Consider the following 23,563-nt stretch of genomic DNA (forward strand, 5'->3'; position numbering starts at 1 on the left):
CTGAAGCCTGGCTTGGAGAATTTTGAGCATTACTTTACTAGCATGTGAGATGAGTGCAATTGTGTGGTAGTTTGAGCATTCTTTGGCATTGCCTTTCTTTGGGATTGGAATGAAAACTGACCTTTTCCAGTCCTGTGGCCACTGCTGAGTTTTCCAAATTTGCTGGCATATTGAGTGCAGCACTTTCAGAGCATCATCTTTCAGGATTTGGAATAGCTCAACTGGAATTCTATCACCTCCACTAGCTTTGTTCGTAGTGATGCTTTCTAAGGCCCACTTGACTTCACATTCCAGGATGTCTGGCTCTAGGTCAGTGACCACACCATCGTGATTATCTTGGTCATGAAGATCTTTTTTGTACAGTTCTTCTGTGTATTCTTGCCACCTCTTCTTAATATCTTCTGCTTCTGTTAGGTCAATACCATTTCTGTCTTTTATCGAGCCCATCTTTGCATGAAATGTTCCCTTGGTATCTCTAATTTTCTTGAAGAGATCGCTGGTCTTTCCCATTCTGTTGTTTTCCTCTATTTCTTTGCATTGAAAATTGAGGAAGGCTTTCTTATGTCTCCTTGCTGTTCTTTGGAACTCTGCATTCAGATGCTTATATCTTTCCTTTTCTCCTTTGCTTTTCGCTTCTCTTCTTTTTACAGCTATTTGTAAGTCCTCCCCAGACAGCCATTTTGCTTTTTTGCATTTCTTTTCTATGGGAATGGTCTTGATCCCTGTCTCCTGTACAATGTCATGAACCTCATTTCATAATTCATCAGGCACTCTATCTATCAGATCTAGTCCCTTAAATCTATTTCTCATTTCCACTGTATAATCATAAGGAATTTTATTTAGGTCATACCTGAATGGTCTAGTGGTTTTCCCTACTTTCTTCAATTTAAGTCTGAATTTGGCAATAAGGAGTTCATGATTTGTAGTATAGTCTGAAGTCAGGCAGGTTGATTCTTCCAGTTCCATTCTTCTCTTTCTGGCTTACTGTGCTTAATATGGTAATCTCTAAATCCATCCATGTTGCTGCAAATGGCATTATCACATTCTCTTTAATGGCTGAGCAATATTCTGATTTATATATATATTTATTTATTTATAAATAAATAAATAAATTTATTTATTTATATTTATATATAAATAAATATATATAATATATAATATATATTTTATATAAAAATATATATTTATATAAATAAATATATATATTTATATATATATATCACATCTTCTTTGTCCATTCATCTTATATATATAAAAAAATAAATATATTTATATATATAAAATAAATATATATGATATATATATACATATATATCACATCTTCTTTGTCCATTCATCTGTCAATGGACATTCAGGCTATTTCCATGTCCTGGCTATTTTAAATAGTGCTGCTATGAACAGAGGAGTACATGTATTTTTTCAAGTTATACTTTTGTCTCAGTATATGCCCAGGGTGGGATTCCTTGATCATATGGCAACTATATTTTTAGTCTTTTGAGGAAGCTTCATACTGTTTTCCTCAAGGAGAGCCTGTGCATCAGTGTTTTCCAGCCCTCTGTCAGACTGGGGAGGTGGGCACTCTGCTCCTTCCCCTCGGGGAACCCTGCAGGCCCCTAGGAGTGTTCCTGATCATTATTCACAGTGAACCTACTGTGTGTGGAAAACTTCCTGGGTACCAAGCCTTGTGTCGAGAACTTTAAGTGTCTTTGTCTCTCTTGAGCCCCTTCACAGCCCAGTGAGGTCGATGCCATTAAACCCCGTTTAGTAGAGAAGGAAATGGCAACCCACTCCAGTATTCCTGCCTAGAGAATCCCATGGACAGAGGAGCCTGACCGGCTACAGTCCATGGGGTCACAAGAGTCAGACATGAATTAACAACTAAACCACCACTATATTATTTTCCATAGTGACTGCACCAGCTTATATTCCCACCAACAGCATAGGAAGACTCCCTTTTCTCCACACCCTCTACAGCATGATTATTTATAGCCCTTTTAGTGATGGCCATTCTAACTGGTGTGATGTGGTACTTCATTGTTGTTTTCACTTGCACTTCTCTAATAATTAGTGATGGTGAGCATCATTTCATGTGCCTATTGGCCATCTATATGTCTTCTTCGGAGAAATGTTTATTTAGGTCTTGCACCCATTTTTTGATTGGGTTGTTTTTGTTGTTGTTGTTGTTGTTGCTATTGAATTGTAGGATCTATTTGTGTATTTTGAAAGTTGAGCCCTTGTCAGTTGCATCATTTGCAAATATTTTCTCCCAGCCTATAAGTTGTCTTTTCATCTTGTTTATGGTTTCCTGGGCTGTGAGAAGCTCCTAAATGTAATTAAATCCCTTTTGCTTATTTTTGCTCTTATTTCTTTTGTGAGATATGGTCTTATATGGTGCATGCTGCTGCTGCCGCCGCTAAGTCGCTTCAGTCATGTCCAACTCTGTGCAACCCCATAGATGGGATTCTCCAGGCAAGAACACTGGAGTGGGTTGCCATTTCATATATGGTCACAATATGGTACTGCATGTTTTGACTCCAATAGGTAGAAAACACAGGCCTGGGAACTGAGAGGTAGGTTGACCTCGTTCACCATAGCTTACACTGGTCCACCTGGGGAACGTGTTCCCATCCCTTTGACATTAGGCTCTGTGGATTAGAGTACCTGGCTCTAGGTGGTTGGCCGGGGATACGTCTATCAAGAGACATAAAAGAGTTCCACTAAACTACCACTGATACCTGGTCATTTGGGGTCCTGGGGTAGACCAGGAAGCAGAGAAAGGAGTAACTCAGCAGGAGAAGGTGATTGCCACAAGGAAAGGTGGGCAAGGAGGAATGTATCTGAAATTCGGGTGTTTCACTGAGTTGCCTCTTGATGTTGCCAAGCCTGATAAACATAAACTTCCAATTTCATCCAACAGAGTCTGACAAGAGTCTTAACCAGGGGCTAAGACCCCTTAGGGTTGAGGGTCTACGTTACCCCACCAGTCAAGCAATGTGGACGAGCAGAAGACCAGACAACTGTGAAGGGAACTCTATGTGTGCATTCGTTTGATGGTGCTGCCATAGCAAAATACCAGAGACTGAGTGGCTTAAACAATAGAAATTAATTTTCCCACAGTTCTATAGGCTGGAAGTCCAGAATGAAGTTGCCAGCAGAATTGGTTTCCTCTGAGGCTCTCTCTTCAGCTCACGGACAGCCGCCCTCTTGCTACCTCTTCACACACTCATCCCTTTGTGCAAACTCACCCCTAATGTCTCTTCTTCTTCCTATAAGGACTGGATCGGGGCCCCACTCCAAAGGCCTTACTTCAACTTAATCACCTCTTTAAAGGCCCTATCTCCAAAATGTTCACACAGGTATCGAGGGTTCAGACTTGAACATATGAATTTGGGGGAACAGAATTCCTAACAGTGTGGTAGAGGAAGATGATGATTAATGTCAATTATGGACTCAGGACCATCTGTAGCAGCAGGTACTAAAGCTCGTTGTACTAAACTTCCTGGTGTGTGTGTGTGTCTGTGTGTCTTTTGGAAGCTGAGACTTGAAGTGGTGACAGGAGGCATGCGGGACACAGGTGGACCTGAGCCATGCAGGGGTCAGCACTGCCAGTGCTCTGGCAACATCCTCTCAGCATCTATCACTCCCTCACACACCAGCCCAACTTCCAACTGCAGGAGGCACACGAGGACTCTCCGGCAGCTGGAAGCCACTCTGCCAGTGTTCATGGCAGGCCAGAAATGCCAGGGAATGATGCCTCCCAGGAGCAGCGCTCTACCTGTGACGGGTGGGAGTTGGTGAGTGACTACCCCAGCTCTCTCCCCTCAGGTGAGCTCTCTGATGTGCAGACCCCACAGTCATTCAAGGGTCCTGGCAGCTGAAGCTCATGGCTCACAGGGTTTCCTTTTCTTTCCTATCTTACTTCCCCACTTCTATCCCCACTTCTTTCTGGGATCACCCCCTGAAAAGTACCTGCACTCAAATCCTTATCCCAGGGTCTGCTTCTGGTAAAACCCAAATTAAGGTGCTGACAGTCTGCAGAATAGCCCATACCTACTAATTTATCACGTGAACTTATTTAACTGGCTTCCTTGCCACTCCTCTGTCACCTGATCATTGCTCTAGCTACGTTAGCTTCTTCTAGGCCACTAATTCTTACATATTTACCACCATGTGTCAGGTGCTGGGGATATAAGCAAGAAAAACGATGAGGGACCCTGCTGTCATGGATACTACAGTCTAGGAGGGAAGCCAGACTTTGAACAATTAATTTTAAGAGGGAATTCTGTAATAACAAGGAAAATGTAAAAGTGGGGAAGGAGACATCAGTGGAAGTCCGCCAAGCCCAGAGGCAGGGAAGCTACCTCCCCAAGAAAGAGATCCTACATCTGTCTCCTGAAGGGTTAGTAGGAAGTGGCATGGTGCCAGTCTCTGTCTGGCTTCCCTGACTAGAAGTTTGTCCTTCCATGATCTAATAGTAGCAACTGTGACAAGGAGTGAAACAGAGTTTGGAAGAGAGGTACAATGAACATGAAAATGCAAAATAAACACCAAACCACCAAGAATCTTTATTTCACTTCATATCAAACTGGCAGAGCAATAAAATAAAAATATTTTCAATTCTTAAAACTTTTTACATCAGTTACACTGACCAATAGAGAGAAAACTGAAATCCCTGAGGACCTGCTAATAATAAATAAAATACTTAAAAACAGAATGTTCTGAGTTCAAAGGAAAATTTCCTGAGCCTGTTCAGTTTGGGGAAGTCAGTGGCCCTTTGCAAACTTCAGTTTCTCAAAAGGATATCCAGCTGATGCAAGCGTCCGGCCATGACAAGAAGCTGCTTCTTCCAGCAGCACCTTATGCAAAAAGGGGAAATTATCAGCCTTCCTTCAATCACTTTGTCCATGCTTCTGGGAAAGCTATGCACAGAGCAGAAAAGGAAAGTGTTTGCTCTTTGTGGTACCACAATGTTACAACCATGCCAGTGTGATTTTAACTTGTCATTAACTAAAATGCAGTTTACTCAGTGTGAATATTAGACCAAGGTACACAATCTCTGGGCTGTGTGTGGATGACCAAAAAAGACTCAGATACTTGTGAGAGGGTAAGATTGACACTTTAAAAATTCCAGGATCTAACAAGGAAAAGCTTCTCTGTGAAGACTTAAGATTGAGTACCGGTTTTGTAAGTCTAAAACTCTCTTCTGGGATAGAGTCAACATACCATATTTCATTGATTCTAGGATGTATTGTCCCCTACACTTTAGAAACTCAAATTCCAGTGGGCTTAGCCATTGTCACAAGCATCAGCTCCTCTACTGACTTTCTTAGTGGCATATAAATAATGGGATGTTTTACAATGAATGGCTTCTTAGATTAAATACGGTGCTCTGTAGTTCAGTACACATAGTGAGCCATATAAAAATAAACCTGACATTCAAACCCTGGTAATCTCTTCAGCTGAAAAGATGCAGCAAAAACTTTGGTGTCTCAAATTTCAACACGAGCATCACAGCCTCAGGAAGCGTTAGAAGGACGATAACGTGAGATGAGCTTGCCCTCTACTTCTGTGTCTGTCCCTAACTGTAGGGAGATTGATTTCACACTTCTGGGCCCCATTTCCTCATCTGCAAAATGAGAAAGTGCTATGAGATGGCCTTTAAATCTTCCAGCCAAAAAGGAAGGTGATTTTGAATGTTGCACCACTGAGAGTTATGTGTCACCATGGAAATTCCATAGTCACACTGCTCTCAAAGGCAAAGGAGCTTCTTGAGCGGGTTGCTGGCTCAGACTCCTCTTCACCCTTCCCTGCCCCAAACCGCAAGTCAAAGTTTTAAATCCAAAGACTTTCCTGAATCAAGTAGAAAACATACAATTTTAGTAACTTGATTAGGAAAGGATAATTCTTCAGTCTTGGGCAATTTACAAACTTTTAAAAACTGCAGAACTCTACTAGATTAAGTTGAACTAAATGACTGCCATAAACTTAAAAATATTAAAAAATCATAGCAAGGGTTCACTTCAAAGTCTTCACGATTGACATAATTTCTACAGATTCTGCTGCTTTAAGTGCTTCCTTCCATGCCTTAGAAATGCCAGCCAGAAAAAGCTTTGTTTTCTGAAAGAAATAACAAAGACATTTCATTTGAATCAACTATTCACATCAGCACCCTGCTCCTACATTGTGATTTTATTCAATGAGAACAATGTGCTTGGTCAAGGAGAATAAATAGTGAGAGATGAGTTTTCAAGTGGTGGAAAATGGAATTTTTTTGGCTAAGCAGCATGTAGGATCTTAGTTCACTAAGCAGGGATCAAGCCCATGCTCCCCTGCAGTGAGTCTTAACCACCGGGTCACCAAGGAAGTCCCCATAAAATTATATATTTTTGATATATATATATTTTTAATTCAAAGGTTATAATCTGTTTTTACCTAAACATGTTAGGATTAAAAACAGGAATAGCAGCTAAAATCAACAATTGCAGAACAAATGCAAATCCTTAAACCTTCCTATTTAAATGTCATTTCCAAAGTTTTATTCAAACTATTTAAATGTTGTGGTAAGTCATTTAACTAAGTTATTAATAAAGGTAGACTCTCTCAAATTCTCTTAAATTCGGTCAATTACACATGTGGATTCCTATTCCTTGAGCTGATGCAGACACTAATGAGGCCCAGTAAAATGACCTAACTTGAGTAAACGTGTTGGTGTGGACATCTTGCATTCAAACGGCAAATTCTTGGGCTCTAAGGAACTAGAGTTGTTGGGTCAAATGCTGTTATTAAGCAGGTAGAATGTATGCTTTATCCAAAAAGGTGAAGGAAAGAAAGAAAGCAGAAAAAAGAAAGCAAAGAAGGAAGGAAGGAAAATAAAGACAGGGGAGGGAGGGAAAGAAAAGAGAGCAGAGGGAGGGCCAGGAAGGAATGAGAGAAAAAGGAAGAGAGGGAGGGAAGAAAGGGAGGTAAAAAATAAAAAAGAAATTTGTGGTGTTGCCAGTGCCCTGCCCTATAGTCATTACTGCCTGGTACTCTAGAGAGCAGGGTCCACCTTTGAATGCCAAGTCATTGATTTCCCATGTTCCTACTCTACTTTTAAAATGCACTGGGCCTCTTTCCACTAGGAAGAGGGGTTTATGAAATGAAAAAGTGATAACTGGCTGACTACAATTTGTAGGTCAGAAAATTATATACAGTCAGAGGATGAGGATTTTTATGTCTTCAATATTCACTATCTTTCACAGCAAAGGTCTTTAAATACTACACATACTTCTTAAGGAGAAGGCAATGGCACCCCACTCCAGTACTCTTGCTTGGAAAATCCCATGGATGGAGGAGCCTGGTAGGCTGAAGTCCATGGGGTCGCTAAGAGTCGGGCACGACTGAGCGACTTCACTTTCACTTTTCACTTTCATGGATTGGAGAAGGAAATGGCAACCCACTCCAGTATTCTTGCCTGGAGAATCCCAGGGACAGAGAAGCCTAGTGGGCTGCTGTCTATGGGGGTCGCACAGAGTCGGACACGACTGAAGCGACTTAGCAGCAGCGTACTTCTTAAGCAATTTAAAGACTTACATGTAAACATAAATAATATACTAGCTGAATATTTCTGTCTAATCAATTTTGTTTCATAAGAGACAGTGAATTTCACCAACAACAAACCAAGAAGCGTGGGAGAGAGACTTTCCCAGTTCTACTGTGACTCTCTGAATCCTACCCACCCCTCCTGTCACTCCCAGGAAGACACTAAGATCAGTAACATGCAAGAAGATCAACTCTTTAAAAGAGTTTTTAATGAAAGAAACAATAAATTAGCACTGTAGACTAATTACACACATGGATAGATGAAAAGAAAACCTACTATCTGTTTAGGAAGATATCCTTTCAGAGGTTTTCTTTGCTCATATATACATGTATATGCCCATTTGGGTTAAAAGAATTACAGTTCACGAGGAATTTCATTTGGTAATGTTGTTTTGTCTTCAGAGACATTCCTTCTGGTTGATATTGACTTGGGGCATGTTGAGTGCCAGTGCCAGCACCTGAGTGCCATACAGGAAGAATCACCTTTGCAGCCACTGTGGGCTTAGCAGTTCTGCTCCAGGAGCCTTTGTGCTTTACTAACGAGGTCAGAGTACTAATCACCTGGTGCGTGATGATGCTCTTGCCCATGGGATTTCCCAGGCAAGAATACTGGAGTGGGTTGCCATTCCCTTCTCCAGGGACTCTTCCCCACCTAGGCATTGAACCCGTGTCTCCTGTATTGGCAGGTGGATTCTTTACCACTGAGTCACCTGGGAAGCTCAAATTTGTTTGTAGCAGTGCCTTAAGTATAGGTGTAAATAGCCACAAAAGAGATTAACAAGAGCAAATAAAGAGTCCAAGAATAAAGGAGGAATGTCCTCATTCAAGTAGGTATGGAATGGTCTTGGTACCCTCTCAGCTGTGGGAACCAGAGAGGCCATTCTGCAAGTGCACCATGCCCACCAGTGTAAGACCTGATGCAAGGCGTTTGTAGTCATATTGTAGGGAAGCTTCAAAGACTTCAAAACTACAGTCACTAGTCTAAATGCAACTTGATTCTGTGAAGATGAAAGGTTCTTACCACTGATGTTACTGATAGACCAAACTGTAGTTATTATCAAGTAAAGAGTAATCAGGGTCATCTGCAAAGGGCATAACAGAGAGCAACACTAAGTTAACATTTCTTCATGATAAGATCCTAGCCCTTTTCAAATCAACCATTCCACTCTGAGTCTAGTGACTGCTATTCTGTAAGAAGAAAACATTTGGCAACAAAACCTACAAATAATAGTCATAACTACAAGCCAGAAAACATACTGGAAATTTCTATTATAATTTATTTGCCCTTTTTCATCTGTGCCCAGCTATCATTCCCCACAGTAAAATCATCTTCAGAAATGGACAAAAGTAAGTCCCATATTATCAAGTGGTATTTAAAAGGTTATGAGAAATAAATTAACTTACATTCTTACAGAGTTCCAAGATGTAATTTCAGCCACTAAATTTTTGCTAAGATACTAAATGCAATCTAAGATGTCTCACCCCTCTTCCCTTGAACATAGGTAGGTATATCTTTTATTCAAATAATAGGTATTTGCTCAGAACCAGCTACGTGCCCAGTATCGTGTTACATTTCGTGATTGATTCAGGAGAAAACAAAATGTCTGCCTTCAAGGATCTTGTAATTACCCAGGGAATACAGACTAACAAAAAGCACTAAATATTTCGTTCCCCCAGAGGTATTATAGGAGTTCAGAAAGAAAAAGACACCAGAGTGATTCTGGAAAGATCCAATTGTGGGCGGTGCACAAAATATATTAGGTTATATGTTTCTAGACATCTTCTATAAATTATATTTCAGTGTCATCCAAAGGAAACTATATTTCAGTTTTGTCATTTTCATGGCCTAAGTTGAATTAGTCTCTTAGTAAAAATCCCTTATAAGTTTGAGTGTAAGTTACTTGAGTATAAGTTACTTGAGTAACTGAATTCTCTTGGATAAGCTATAAAACAGAACACAAATTACCAAATTCCACTATGACAAAGAGTATTATAGTTTCTAATAATAAGTTCATTCTCTTGGAAATTTTATTCTATTTATTCCCTTCTCTCCTTTTATTTCAAAATTCTAGCTACTCAACCTTAAATAAAACCTGACCTAAGATTTCAAATGATCTTTCTTGGTAGCATACCTGGTAAGCTTTTAGGATTTGGTAGAGGTCCTCTCCTGTAAGAAATGGAAACCAAAATCTTTCAGATAAGTTCTTGCTGTTTTTTCCAATTTTCTACTTCACTCTACAAACATACTGTATGCTAGTCAGACTGGGTTTCTGCTCTAGAGGGTTAAGAAGACTTCAGATGAAACCAAAGCTCTGCAGCACTGACCTCCTGGATCTAGGCTACAAATACTACCCTATGCTAGGGAGCAGGATGCCCAGAGCTCTGCTCCGCAGCCCAGAAATCTACTGTGTGGGCCAGAGTTCCTGATCACCTTGGACAGTCTTCACGTGCAAAACAGGAAGTCAAACAGCTCCTACTTTGCCTTGAGAGTTAAAGGAAACAATTCCTAGTAAGAGCTTTGAGCAGCACTTGGCATTCCCTCTCATAAACATTTATTATTATTTATGTGTTTGGGTGTGCTGGGTCTTTGTTGCAGCACACAGGCTTCTCTAGTCATGGCACACAGACTTAGTTGCCCCATGGCATGTGGGATCTTAGTTACCCAATCAGGGCTAAAACCCCTGTCCCTTGGACTGGAAGGTGGATTCTTAACCATTGGACTACCAGGGAAGTCCTGCGCTTGGCTTCCTTCCTACTCAAACACTCCCCTATCTTTTTAAAATTTGGACTGAAAATTCAACAGCTTAGATTTCAGGGTGACTGTATGTAAAACAGAAGCTTCTTTTCCGTCACAATCCTTTATATCAGGGGCAGCAAGTTTTTTCTCTAAAGGACCAGATAGTCAATGATTTAGGCTTTGCTGGCCACATGACGTTTCTATCTCAGCGCTACTCATCTCCAGCATGAAAGCAGCCATAGACAGAAAGGAAACCGATAAGTACAGCAAAACTCTCCATATGAACACTGATGTTCATGTTTCATGTAATTTTCACATGGCACAAAATAGTTTCCTTTAAATTTTTCTCAACCATTTAAAAACATGAAAACTGTTCTTAACTTGTAGGCCCTACCAAAACAGGTAGGCTGGATTTGATTCACAGGGAGCCAGAGTTTGCCAACTCTTGCTTTCTACAAGAAAGGTCTAGGATTGGGACTCCCCAAGTGGTCCAACGGCTAAGATTCCGAGTTCCCAATGCAGGGAGTGTGGGTTCAATCCCTGGTCAGGGAACTAGATGCTGCAACTAAAGATCCTGTGTGCTGCAAGTAAGACCCAGTACAACCAAATAAATAATAAACAAATAAGTAAAAATCAATAAATATTATTAATAGAAAAGTACAGGATTCGTGCATAAGTAATAATAATCGCACTCAAGCATGACACAATTCTCCTTAAACTATGACCAGTACAATCCATTTAACATTTGTCCTAAAAACGCTATTTCCAAAAATCCAGAAACCTCTCTAAACAAATGCAGTGGTGACACATTCCGATTCTAACATGTTTGTATTAGAATTGAAACACTAAAAGTACAAATGCTCATTAAAAGTACTTTTTCTGGCCTCACTGCAGCCTGAACTCCCTGCAGTGGAAGTGTGGAGTCTTAACCACTGGACCACCAGGGAAGTCCCTAACAGCACTTTTCTTCATGTGAAAGAAAGCTGGATATTACCTTGCCAAGTTAGGCCCTGTAGCCTTTCCTGGGGCTGCATTCTTCTGGGGGCAGTAGAAATTCTCATACATGATGGGTGCTAGGGAATCATCAAGACATAAAACATTAAAGAAGCTGATGACTTCCATTCTCAATGACATGTGACACGAAAGACTGATAGTATTGCTTAAATAACATCCCCCAGCCCACCACTCCATTCACCTGGTGGAGTCTGTCCAGTTCCGCGTTGATTCACAAAGTACTCAATGTCCTTCTCGATGCTGCACATCTCTAAACTCTTACGGACTTTTTCATACATCTAACAAAAAAAGATAAATCAAGGTAGAGCTACGTCCGTAAAAATGGTGGCATGGAGTATTAAAACGGGAGGTGTGATGAATGGCTATTTTCCAAATTTTGTCTTGAAAAGAAAAAAAAAAAGATACCACAATGTCCTGGACTCATAGAGAGGGATTTCTTTGATGTACATCTGCTATTACATTTTTTTTAAAGATGACAAAAAATAATATCTTTGTAGCAGCACAGTAATCTTAAAGACTTAAAAAAAAAAAATGCATGGGATGAAGAGAATAGATACCAAGTCCCATGACCAATCCTACACACAAATGCAAAGACAACTGGAGAAAAGTTCTTCAGTCAATCCTACCTGTTTTCTGGGTGTTATTTTCAAAACTGAATGTCCCATCTAAGTGAGAGTGGCTATTTCTTAGGAAAGAAGGTTGTGATAATTTGATTCTGGTCCTTCTGAGACCTGGGAACCCAGGACAGTTGCTGTGCATGAGTTAAACCTGGGTCACTAATGGCCCTTAACACTGCTGACATTAAACCCTGAGCCCTGGAGTGACCATTAGCCTGGGCGTGGCTCAGCCTGCTAGTTCCTGGTACTTACTGTCCTGGAGTGACTCCGTTCCAGACTGGAGCAGTCCCCGGGACTCACATTCATGTTATGACATCTGTTTTCCATAAATTAAACTGCATTTGGGTCCTTTCTTTGCTCTCCTGCCCTAAATGTGAATTTCTCAGTGAGAGACTCATGATGGTAAAGTGAGCCAGGAGTCAGGCAGGTTAGGTGTTTCTCTGGGTCCATACTCACTGTGTATGCAGTCACTGTACCTACCTGGGCCTCTAATGACAGGGGATGAGCTAACAACTGTCTCTGACTCCTCCCACTCTACGAATCTAATATGCAGAGCATCCTCCGTGGATAACTCTGACTCACCTCATCACTTGTGACGCATTGTTGTGAGAGCTGATTCATATGTAACCACAGTGCATTTCGAAAGAAGTTTATTCGTTCACATTCTTGAGCCTCAAACACCTGTAGAAACAGGTACATACATGCAGAGAAAGGGTCTAGACTGCCCATGATGTAAGAAACAATTTCAACCTTGAATTATCTGTAAGCTTATAGTCTCATTTAGTGTACTCCCACCCACTGCTGAGGAAGCTCATACACTCTTAACTCCGGCAAATGGATTTTAATAACATACTAACACAAATAGGACTGGATACAGTTTTGTACATAAGAGGTGATGGTGAACCCAGCCGCCACTGTTCTAACCTGAATTGTGGCTCACATTTCCCACTGCCTAATGGACAATCTGCATGTGGGTAGCTTGCCAGAGCCTCCAATGCAAAGTTTTGCCCTCAGGTTTCCCTGATGGTCCAGTGGTTGGGGGTCCGCTTTGCATCGAAGGACAGATTGCAATGCAGAATTTGCAATGCTAATTCAGTTCCTGGTCTGGAAAGATCCCACCAGCCACAGGGCAGCTAAGCCCATCAGCCACAACTACTGAGCTTGAGCTCTGGAGCCCACAAGCCACCACTACTGGAGCCCACACCCTCCAGAGCTTGTGTTCTGCAACAAGAGAAGCCCATGCACCGCGAACTAGGGAATGGCCCCCGTTAACCTCGACTCGAGAAAGCCCACTCATTGTGGGCCCAGAGTTTCTGGTTCCAGGGGCCTGGAATTGGTCTGATAATAAGATCTGCATCTAACAAGGATGTTGGTACAGGTCCCAGGACCTCCCTTTGAGAACCACTGGTAAGAAAAATGTACAGACAGGGTGACAGAAACTTGAGGAAGTTTCCAGGTGGAGTCTTTACTTTCTCTGGGACATTGTGAGGCACATGTTGAAAATGAGGAGGGCCATGGCGAAATGAAAGGTGTGAGAATAAAAATCTCTAAAGCCAACTCTGCTGCTCCCTGCACTGCCTTGTCACAGAGAAAGGAGAAGCTTTCAGTGGGAAGTCACAAAGAAAGTGAAAGTGAAAGTAGCTCAGTCGTGTCCGACTCTTTGTGACCCCATAGACTATACAGTCCATGGAATGCTCCAGGCCAGAATACTGGAGTGGGTAGCCTTTCCCTTCTCCAGGGGATCTTTCCAACCCATGGATCGAACCCACATCTCCCCCATTGCAAGCGGATTCTTCACCAGCTGAGCCACAAGGGAAGCCCTGGACGTCACTAAAGCAAGCGTTAATTGATTTCAGCTGCTTCATAACTGCGACCCAAACAGAGCAAGCCATTGACAGAATGGGACGGCACGATCAGGATGGGCAAGAAGCAGAAAGACAAGGTTTGCAAGAAAACATTCCAGTCCTTCCATCCTCTACTTAAAGTCCACATTTCTAATTTGCCTTCAAGCAATTCTACAAAAGTAGAGGGAGAAAGACCCGCCCATGCGCTTCCAGATACCTCGCAGGCCTTGATGTGCTCGCTCTGCCACTCATTCCGGACCCTGTCCAGCGTGTTGATTTGCAGCATGTACAGCTTGTCTGCAATGGAGGGGAGGGGCCTGGGTCTGGAAACTGGGAGGAGCGGGGCTCGCAGACCCAGCCCCCAGGCCCCTCCCGAGAGCTCACAGGGCTCCTGGGGACTCTGAAGGCTGGAAGGCCATAATTACATCTCACCCTCATCACAGCTTTGTGAAAAATAAGCAAAGGCAGGCATCACTTTCTTTCTAAAGAAAAACCAAACAATCAGCCAGAAATGTTCCAAAGAAAGAGAACTAAAGGCTGACAAAAAAAAAAAAAACCTCACCAGGGTTTCCCTCTACCTCTTTCCATTTTGAGGAAAACTAAATGAGGCAGGCAGAAAAGTGAACTAGCAAGTCACTTCAGTTTTGGATTTAGAGACTTAAGGGACCACGGTCGTAAGAGGTTTGTCTCTTGCAGGAAACTCTGGGAATTAGAAGCCCTTGCAAACTCTTGGTTTGAATCCTTAGATTTCAGTGATGATGAGACCTCACAACGTGGCTGTTTCTTTCACAGCAGAGAAGACGTATCAGGAATGAAATGGGATTTTAAGATGATTGTACCCGATAAGTAAGAGTGAGTACCTGATTTCAAAGCAGCTGTCACATGACCCGACCCCTCCATGCCCCCATGCCATTCAGTCACCTGTCAGGCAGCATGAGCTAAGCAGGCGGGGGCCAGAAACCGCTGCCTCTTTTGCTTCTCCCACTTTCCAGGGTTCTGATATACCCCTCTTCCTTCCCTCTGTCCCTCCCTTCTTTCCTTCAGATACCTTGCTAACCCTATGGTACAGGCATATATTCACTATTGTAAGGTATACAAAACTACCTTTCTCAGACAGATTTAGCCCCACCACCGTCTTCCCCCATCCATTGGAGCACACCCCTCACCTGAGTCTTCTACTGCAGTCTTTGAAGTTGCCAGTTTCACAAAAAGCTGTGAGGACCAGAAAAAAAACAAGAAGAGGAAGTCAGGAATGCTGGGCCAGGCTTCTAAAGGCAAAACAGGTTTAAAAGCAAAGTCTGTGAAGAGACAAGTTCTAAGTCATACTTATGTTTCTCTTGTAAGTTAATCACTCAACTTGCTCTTTAATCTTCCTAAAACATATCCCTACCTTCTGATTGCTAACAATCTTTATCCAGATTTCATAAAATTCAATTTATTAAAGACCCAAGCAGGAGGGAGCCTCGCTCTAAGGAACACATGAGATGGAGTTTTGAAGAAAGATGAAAACATCAGAACCCCTCCCCCATGACCAGGTTTCTCTAGCTCTTCCTCAAAATAGGACATGGGTTTTTCCGGCTCAGAGGACTCTAATAGCCTGAAGGAGGGTATTGCCAGGAGCTTAGAGTGCAAGTCCATTTTTTGTTTGTTTGTTAAGATTATTAATTGGCTCTAGTTTGACATACGTGAATCTTGGATTTTTCAGGCTATTGGCTCTCCCAGGTACCTTTTCTTGTTGCTTCGGGTTCGCCATGTTGGCACTGCGGTGGACAGCCTGCTCTGCTTCATCTTTGTCTCGGCATTTCTGCTCATAGTTCTTCTTTGCCTTTGTAGTTATGAGACAAAAGACGATCAAAACAGATAAGCAGACTGTGACTCTGAGGAGCAGCCACCCTAACCGCTCCCCTCACCCAGCAAATAAGAGGGCACGCTGATTAGGGCTGTGATCGCCTCTAGACTGTGTGTGCTCAGAGCAGCTGCTCTTTTTAATCTATCTCTGGAAGGTTTCTCCATCCCCTTTCCAAATCATGTATGTAGCGGCAACCTGATCAAGGAACTAACAACTCCTATTTGGCAAAAACAAAGTCTATGAACTTTAAAAATTTACTGAAACAGAAGACTGAATATAAATTAGGCAAAATCAAATACTGATGTAACTAGAGGACGTGTAATCCAACATTTATTCATTACACTCAGAACTGAGATGCAATGATTTGGTCCTGAGAACTTAACTAACAATGCTTCAGTATTCTCATGTGCCTCGTTACAGCATGTGGGCAGTGGGGAGGGCACCGACCTCATCATTTCTGTAGCCCAAGGTGGTCATGCTCCTTCTTGATGTAAAGAATTCTGTTTTCGGTAGTTTAAAAGTAAGTGTGGTCTCTCCTGTGCTACCATTACTATTAGCAGTGTGTAATCAGTTCACAAAGTACACTTACTGAATCAAATAATTGTGTTTCAACTCTTGAAGCAAAGACTTAACTTGTTCAAACAAAGCAAAGCTGTGAATCAGTTGGCTAATAAATAAAAAATTATAAACACCCCAAAAATGCTTGACTAAGAATGAAGACACCTTTTCAGAGCTGGTTTGTGCTCGTCAAATATCTCACATGCTTTCCTACATTTCTCAGCTTCCCCTGCAATTCAATTGGGGTTAACACACACACATATAATATATATATATATATATATGCCATAATTTTCTTAACCTACTCTCTACTGGTGGACATTTATCCTATTTCCTATTTTTATTACATAAAAACACTCCAATTTTTACTGTGGGTAGTGTGAATTTACAGACCAAATTCCTATAAGCATAATTGTTTGATAAAAGAATATATACATACTTCCCTCCAAAATGGTTGCCCTCATCTATACTCCTATAAACACATATGTGAGGGTATGGTGGCCTCATACTCTCACCAACACTAAAATAAAACAATGTTTTTAACCTTTTGCATTTTATCTCATTGCTAAGGTGGTATATCCTTTCTACTCCATGTCTTTTACTTTTTTTTTTTTTGGAGCATTATAATTTTAATTGATTTTTAAAAGCTCAGTCTATACTAGTAACACTAACTGGCTGTAAATTACATGTTATTAATGCATGCCAAGTCACTTCAGTCATGTCCAACTCTTTGTGACACTATGGACTGTAGCCTGCCAGGCTTCTCTGTCCATGGGATTCTCTATGCAAGAATGCTGGAGTGGACTGCCATGCCCTCCTCCAGGGGATCTTCCCAACCCAGGGATCAAAGCCACATCTCTTATGTCTCCTGCATTGGCTGGAGGGTTCTTTACCACCAGCGCCACCTGGGAAGCCCCATGTGGTACTAATATTTTTCTCCCATGTCATCTCTCACCATATGATATTTTTTCTTTTGCTCTAAAGAAGTATTAAATTTTAAGGCTGTCAGTGATCCATCTTTCTCTTTTCTGTATTATTTTTTAATATGACATATTAGGGACTTTTTTCTCTGTTGCTACATAGTCCTCATAATCATATCTTTAAAGGTTGTACAGTTTAATCTTTCTCCATTTTTTGGTAATTAAATCATTTACAGTTTTCATATAAGTACTGAACACAGTAGTACATTTTGTTTTTCTCATTTTGGAGGATTTTTATAGTCTTAGATTCTTTGCATAAAATTGATGGGGTATGATCACATTTATGACTCTAAAAGCATATAATAAAATGTCTTTTAAAAATGTATATGGGCTCCAGGGAAGATAGAGCAGATTTACTCTTCCCTATTCCTCCACACAAGTATAACTAAAACCTCTGAGCATTCTACATAAAACAAACACAAATTGCTAAAAGGTAGAGAGAAGACAGATTGACTAATGTCCTTGGTCTCAGACAGTAACCCAGAAGCAAGTGCCCTGAGTTTTCTTTTGGCCTCATATATCACAGAATGGGTGCCAAAGCAGCAGACAACCGAGACATGCTGACGGGCATAGACAAAAAATAGTTCCTAGTGGAAAGCTGCTCTCTCCGGCCAAAAGGTCAGACATGGGACAGCACAGTAGGACAGGAAGAATCCTCCAAGTTCTACAGCAGCCACACACCACATGAAGAAACTGTGCCCTCTCCCACCCACCACACATCCAGCAAAGGCCAAGTGGGGACTTCCACACTCACCAGGCTATGCTGAGGTTCCCAACTCCTCTGCTAAGCTGGTATCAGAGAAGAACAAATATCAGACTTGGACTTTCATTCCTACCCAGAGATAATGAAGCAGCACACACAGAGCCAGCAGAGACTCTGTGAGGAGCCTGGACTTTCACCATCCCCACCTGGCATAATGAGGTGCACCACCTCCCTGCTGCAGTGGCATCAGAGGCGTTCTAGTGGAGAGTAGAACTTTAACCACTCCCCAGTAGTAACACTGACCCTGTGGTGTCAGTAGAGGTTGGGGGATGGAGGAAAGGAACCTGGATTTTACCCCCTCATAGCACTAATGTGGGGGCACTTTACCTCAGTGCTAGAGTGGCATAAGAGTAAGGCAGCTAAAACTGAAGATTTAAATAAGATTTAGAGTCTTGCAACAGAATACCTAAAATGTCCAATATCAGTTGAATATCACTCATCATACCAAAAACCAGGAGGATCTCAAACTGTATGAAAAAAGACCATCAAGAGATTTCAACATCAAGACGACAGAGATGTTACAATTATCTGACAAAGATTTTAAGGCAGCCATCATAAAAATGTTTAATAAACATTTGCAAACAGTGGGAAAATGAAAAAACCGTCTTGGCAAAGAAAAAGAAAATCTCAGCGAAGAAACAGAAGGTGTAAATAAGAACCAAATAGAAACTTTAGAACTTAAAAATTTACTACTTGAAAGGATAGACTTATGAATGAAAGAGACAGAAAAAAGAACTGGTGAACTGGAAGGGAATTCACTAAAGGAAAGCTAAGAGTGTAACAGAGTGTAGCAGGGCAGCCCTTAGCACACAGAGGTTACTGTGGACCATTACTCAATACTGTTACTAGGCAACAGGTCCTGCTCAGCCATTGGCCAGCACCACAGTGGGCCCTTCCCACAAGCAACCAACTGTCAATGAGAGATCCTTAGGGACTTGATTCGGCCAGTGGTCAGTAGGGTGGTGGTCATCAGCTGGAGAGTGAGGTAAGAGGTAGATGCTTGCCTTCTCCCCTGGGCCTTCCAGCCTGTTCCCTGGTCTTGGGCCAGTGCGTGATGGGGGACCAAGGAAACAGGGTGGGTACTGTGTCATGCAGGGCCAAAAGTCCTCACCAAGGCCACCCAATAGCCTTGGCCCAGGCCTTAAAGCAGTGTTGAACCTCTCCCCCATCCTTGTCTCTGTGACCTAATATCAGCAGCAGTTTGTGTGCGTCACAGTCTGTGGGACCTGCCCTGCCCCCTTGGGCAGCCAGAGGAGCCTGAGAGCCAGTTGGTTTGGACACCTGGCTGCCTCAGTGATGATAGCTGGGCAAGGTGAGGGAACCTGGCCCCAAGGGAGCTGCCAACTGAGATCTGCCTCCTCTTAGCCAGGACCGGGACCTTGGTGGCTGAAAGTTGTGCCTTGGGACCCTGCCCTTTCTTATCAGGACAGAGAAAAAAATTTGTTTGGCAGAAATTTACAGTTACATTGTTACCTGACCATGACCTGACTTCAAGAACAAAGGATCTGACACCCAGAAGTTTGCCACAACTAACCACACCCCTCCCTCACCTTTTCTATAAAAGGGCTTTGCTAAAAGCTTTCAGGGAGTTTGGGGGTTTTAAGACATGAGCCACCCATCTCCTTGCATGGCCCTGCAATAAACCTTTGTTCCAAACTCCAATGTTTTAGTATTGTTTGCCCTCGGTGTGTGTCAGACACATGGGCTTGGTGTTTTCAGTAACAAGAGTAGTTATCACTGGCAGACCTACCTTAAAAAAATGCCTGAAGAAGTTCTCTAAGCAAAACAAAATTATAAAAAGAAACCTTGAAACATTAGAAGAAAAAAAAACACTCAGCAAAAAATGGGCAAACACAATACTCTTCCTTTTTCTTCTTGTGTTTTCTAAATTTTTGAGGAAGCAAAAATTTAACAATGTTACAGCTGTAAATGTAGGCAGAAGAAGTAGGAAATTTATGTTTCAATAAGACTGTCTCTTTATGAGAGAGAAAGTCTTTTCCCTAGATTGCTCAAAACATAAAAATTCTGGGAGTAATCATATATCAACCAACACCATTTCTGCATTATACTGACATAATTCTCTATCAATCACTTTTCAGGTGCTCTGCATCAAAGTGTTAGGTAGTTAGTATAGGAAAAAGGAGTCCAAAATGGCAGTGGCTAAAAGACAAAGGAAGGGGGAAAGCCTGCAAAAATGGAACAAAAGAATATCTGCAGACTGGAGAGAGAACTTCAGGTGAAAGAAATAGGCCCCCTTCTTGGCTAGCCCAATTTGCATAGGGCAGGCTCAAGGTGGAGAGGAGACAAACACATGAAAGGAAGAAGCCAAGACAGATTAAGGCCTCTCCTTTGGGGTCGGCCGGCCTTCATGTCTCGAGGGTGTAATTTCCTTTCCTCGCCAAATAAAATTCTGAGCTGTAACTGAGCTGTAACACTGGTCTGCCGTTTCAAATCTTTGCTGCGGCAAGACAGAACCAAGGAAATTTCACACTCCCCCGACATATCTGGTGCCATTTCTTGGATTTAACGTGGCTGAAACAACCTCGGCTCAGCACGTGCGAGGCGGAGGCCAAGCCCAGCAGAAGCCCAACTCGGTGAAAGCTCTCTCTGTGGAAGCTGAACGTGAAGAAAACCCAGCGCAACAGAAGTGATAAGAAGCCCAGAGTGCTGGAAACCAGGACAGCAAAAAACAAACTCAGCAGAAAGCTCACATGGCTCAGCCTCAGATTCCAGACCTCCAGTCAAGGTAGGAGGTACTCACCCCTATGGCTGGAAGGACATATGGCTAACAAAATCTTAATTCCTTTATAATCTCTCGTTTCTTGTTTCCTCAAACCCCCTGCAAATAGGCAAGCGGCAGTGGGTGCAACTGGGGGGCTCTAGCAGGGACCCCTCCCCAGTATGTCACAAAGGCTCTACTATCTGCTATGCCCTGGTAGCTGTTGCCCAAGGGGGTGAGGGTTCTTCTGTCCTTAATCATCTTTGTGCCAAAGATCAGACCAATGAAAACTGTGAGCACGGGTCAGGTATTTAGCAGGCTTTCCGGCAGGTTATGAAGGGGATTTTTCAGCACATTTTTCCCACTGCTTTTTCCTCCTGTCCTTCAGTTCCTCTCTCCAACTATGCCACTGCTTACAAAGTATTGGGCAGGTCATCATGTTTCCATTTCTGAAAATTGTGTATGAAACTGTTTATACCTAAGATTGGGATTCAAACCCACGTGGCAGGGACTCTGTGCTATGCTTAGTCACTCAGTCATATTCAACTGGGACTTGAACCCAGCCAAAACCCATGGTGCCTGGTTTTAGGACCTAATGAAGCTCAGGCTCTTGATGTCTCATTGCCAAAAAAATTCAGTGAGAGACACAGCGATAGGTAAGAGGTGGATTTGTTCAGATTCAGAGAGATGCACACTCCAAGAGTGGGCCATCACAGAGGGCGAGTGAGGCAGCCATGAAATGTGGTGTGGTTAGTTTTTTATCTGCTGGGCAATTTCATATGCTAGTGAATGGGAGGATCATTCCAACAATTGGGGAATCACCCACTCCTTGGTCTTTTGATAGTGCCTTGGACGTGTCATGGCGCCTCTGGGTGTGTTGTTTAGCTTGCAGATTGAGGATTAAAATTTAGTAGAATTTGACTTGTCTGCCATCTTGGACCCATTTGATTTTAATCGGTTTATGTTGTACCCTTGGGCTATGTCATTCTTTCAACAGTTGTGCCCTGCCCCCTCCCTCCTGTTTCATGCTCTTTTCCTGAGCCCAGGGTGGGCCCACAATGTTGCCTCTACACTCTTCTGGAGGGACAACCAGAAAATAACTGACCCTTGGGAGGGCAATATTATATAATATCCAATCACTCTAGAGATTCAGGCCTTCATCTTCCATGTTTCCTACAATATGTGCAGCAACAGCAACTCTCAGTGAACCCACTAGGGCAGGTGACAGGCACACAGTGCCTGCTAAAAAGTCCATCTGTTGGTGGCATCCCTTCAAGGGCAACTGGGCTTCCAGGGATAATGTTTGCTTCTTTGGGAGTTAGCCCTTCAGGCCATTTGGACCCAAACCCTTACCACCCTTCTCCTAAAGTTACAAACATACCCCCAGATCAAATATCCACTTCACTTTTATGGAACATCTGGTCTGTTGAAGTGAAGTGAAGTCACTCAGTCGTGCCTGACTCTTTGCAACCCCATGGACAGTAGCCTGCACCAAGCTCCTCCATCTACGGGATTTTCAAGGCAAGAGTACTGGAGTGGGTTGCCATTTCCTTCTCCAGGGAATCTTCCCAACCCAGGGATTGAACCCAGGTCTCTCACATTGTAGACAGAGGCTTTACCTTCTGAGCCACCAGGGAAGTCCTCTGGTCTGTTGCCTCTTATCAATTTGTTCTTAAGCCACTTACTAACTCCTACAACCAGGATCCTGCCGCCTCATAGGCAACATTGCTCCACCTTGCTTATTATTAAAATACTCTTAATGCCCCTACAGGACCAGATAACCTACTCCTATGTCATAACTTCTGTTATTACCTAAAATGGGTCTATGACAATAAAATGTTTACCATTGGAAACACCCTAAACTACTCTTATGGAGGACTAGGGAAAGAAATCTGACTTACATTCCCTCAGAGCAATAATAGGATAAGGTTTCACCAGGTTCCCAGTCTCAGGGCACAGGCTTAGATTGCTTTACATCATGGTATCTATTCCCATCGTGATGGACAAACCGGCAATGAGTTAAGATTACACCCCCTCATCCTACCCAGGACTAGTCACACTGGAGACCTTGGGGATGCCCAACTCCAGCCTGGGGGTCCCAGGAGGTCAACCTGCCTTGACCTGCCTATTAGGGGAAGCACACTGACTAAAACCACCCACCCTAGCCAGGCACCATAGTAACCATTTGCGTGAGTTGTTTTATGACAGGAGGTCCTGGTAAGGAACATGGAACTAATAAGCCACCACCAACTGGAAAAGTTCGGGAAAGGTCAAAAGGAGACACCACAGGTCCGACCACCTCCCAGAATCCTTTGCTGGCATCCATCTTGACTGAACAAGGCATGCACCACCAGGAAAGACTCTGAATCAGAATGATTAGCTAAAGACAACCCAGAAATTAATCCTATCAACATAAAACTGCAACATAAGAACTTATCAACATAAGACTGCAAGCCACATGGCAGAGCTGTTCTTCTGGGTTCCCTTACCCTACTGCTCTCTGCCCAAGTGCCCTTTGCCAAGAAAATCTCTTGCTTTGTCAGCACATGTGTCTCCTTGGACAATTCATTTCCAAGTGTTAGACAAGAGCCCACTACGGGCCCTGGAAGGGGTCCCTCTTCCTGCAACATGCCTAGGGATCTGTTTCCTGGGAGGTTGTCACGCCTCAGCCTGCTTGGGGATTCACCCAGCCTAGGATCCCAGGAGGTTGACCTGCCTCAACCTGCCTAAGGATCTGGTCCTCGGGAGGTTGTCACACCTCAACCTGCTTCTGAATCCACCAGTCCATTGGTCCCAGGAAGTTGATATGCCTTGACCTGCCCAGGGATTTGATCTCCAGGAGGCTGTCATGCCTCAGTCTGCCTGGGGATCTGCACCCTGACCCGGGGACGCCTGGCTCTC

General features: G+C 42.8%; 1 protein-coding gene across 3 annotated transcripts in view; it reads right to left on the reverse strand.

Moving 5' to 3' along the window:
- The window catches only part of PSTPIP2 (proline-serine-threonine phosphatase interacting protein 2), a 113,277-nt gene that overhangs the window by 14,513 nt on the left and 75,201 nt on the right, over window positions 1-23,563 (reverse strand). Inside the window, exons 7-15 of one of the 3 annotated variants that reach the window (XM_070778989.1) lie at window positions 15,520-15,618; window positions 14,960-15,005; window positions 14,011-14,090; window positions 12,532-12,630; window positions 11,514-11,610; window positions 11,313-11,391; window positions 9,714-9,748; window positions 8,603-8,663; window positions 4,542-6,117 (exon numbers count right to left, since the gene is read on the reverse strand). In XM_070778989.1, the coding sequence (XP_070635090.1) occupies window positions 8,611-8,663; window positions 9,714-9,748; window positions 11,313-11,391; window positions 11,514-11,610; window positions 12,532-12,630; window positions 14,011-14,090; window positions 14,960-15,005; window positions 15,520-15,618 (588 nt within the window). In that variant the 3' untranslated portion in view covers window positions 4,542-6,117; window positions 8,603-8,610. Of the gene's footprint in view, window positions 1-4,541; window positions 6,118-8,602; window positions 8,664-9,713; window positions 9,749-11,312; window positions 11,392-11,513; window positions 11,611-12,531; window positions 12,631-14,010; window positions 14,091-14,959; window positions 15,006-15,519; window positions 15,619-23,563 lie in introns of those variants that run through there. The other 2 variants (XM_019986806.2, XM_070778988.1) reach the window with 2 other exon arrangements.

This window comes from Bos indicus, chromosome 24 (genome assembly GCF_029378745.1).
Source record: "Bos indicus isolate NIAB-ARS_2022 breed Sahiwal x Tharparkar chromosome 24, NIAB-ARS_B.indTharparkar_mat_pri_1.0, whole genome shotgun sequence".
NCBI lineage: Eukaryota > Metazoa > Chordata > Mammalia > Artiodactyla > Bovidae > Bos > Bos indicus.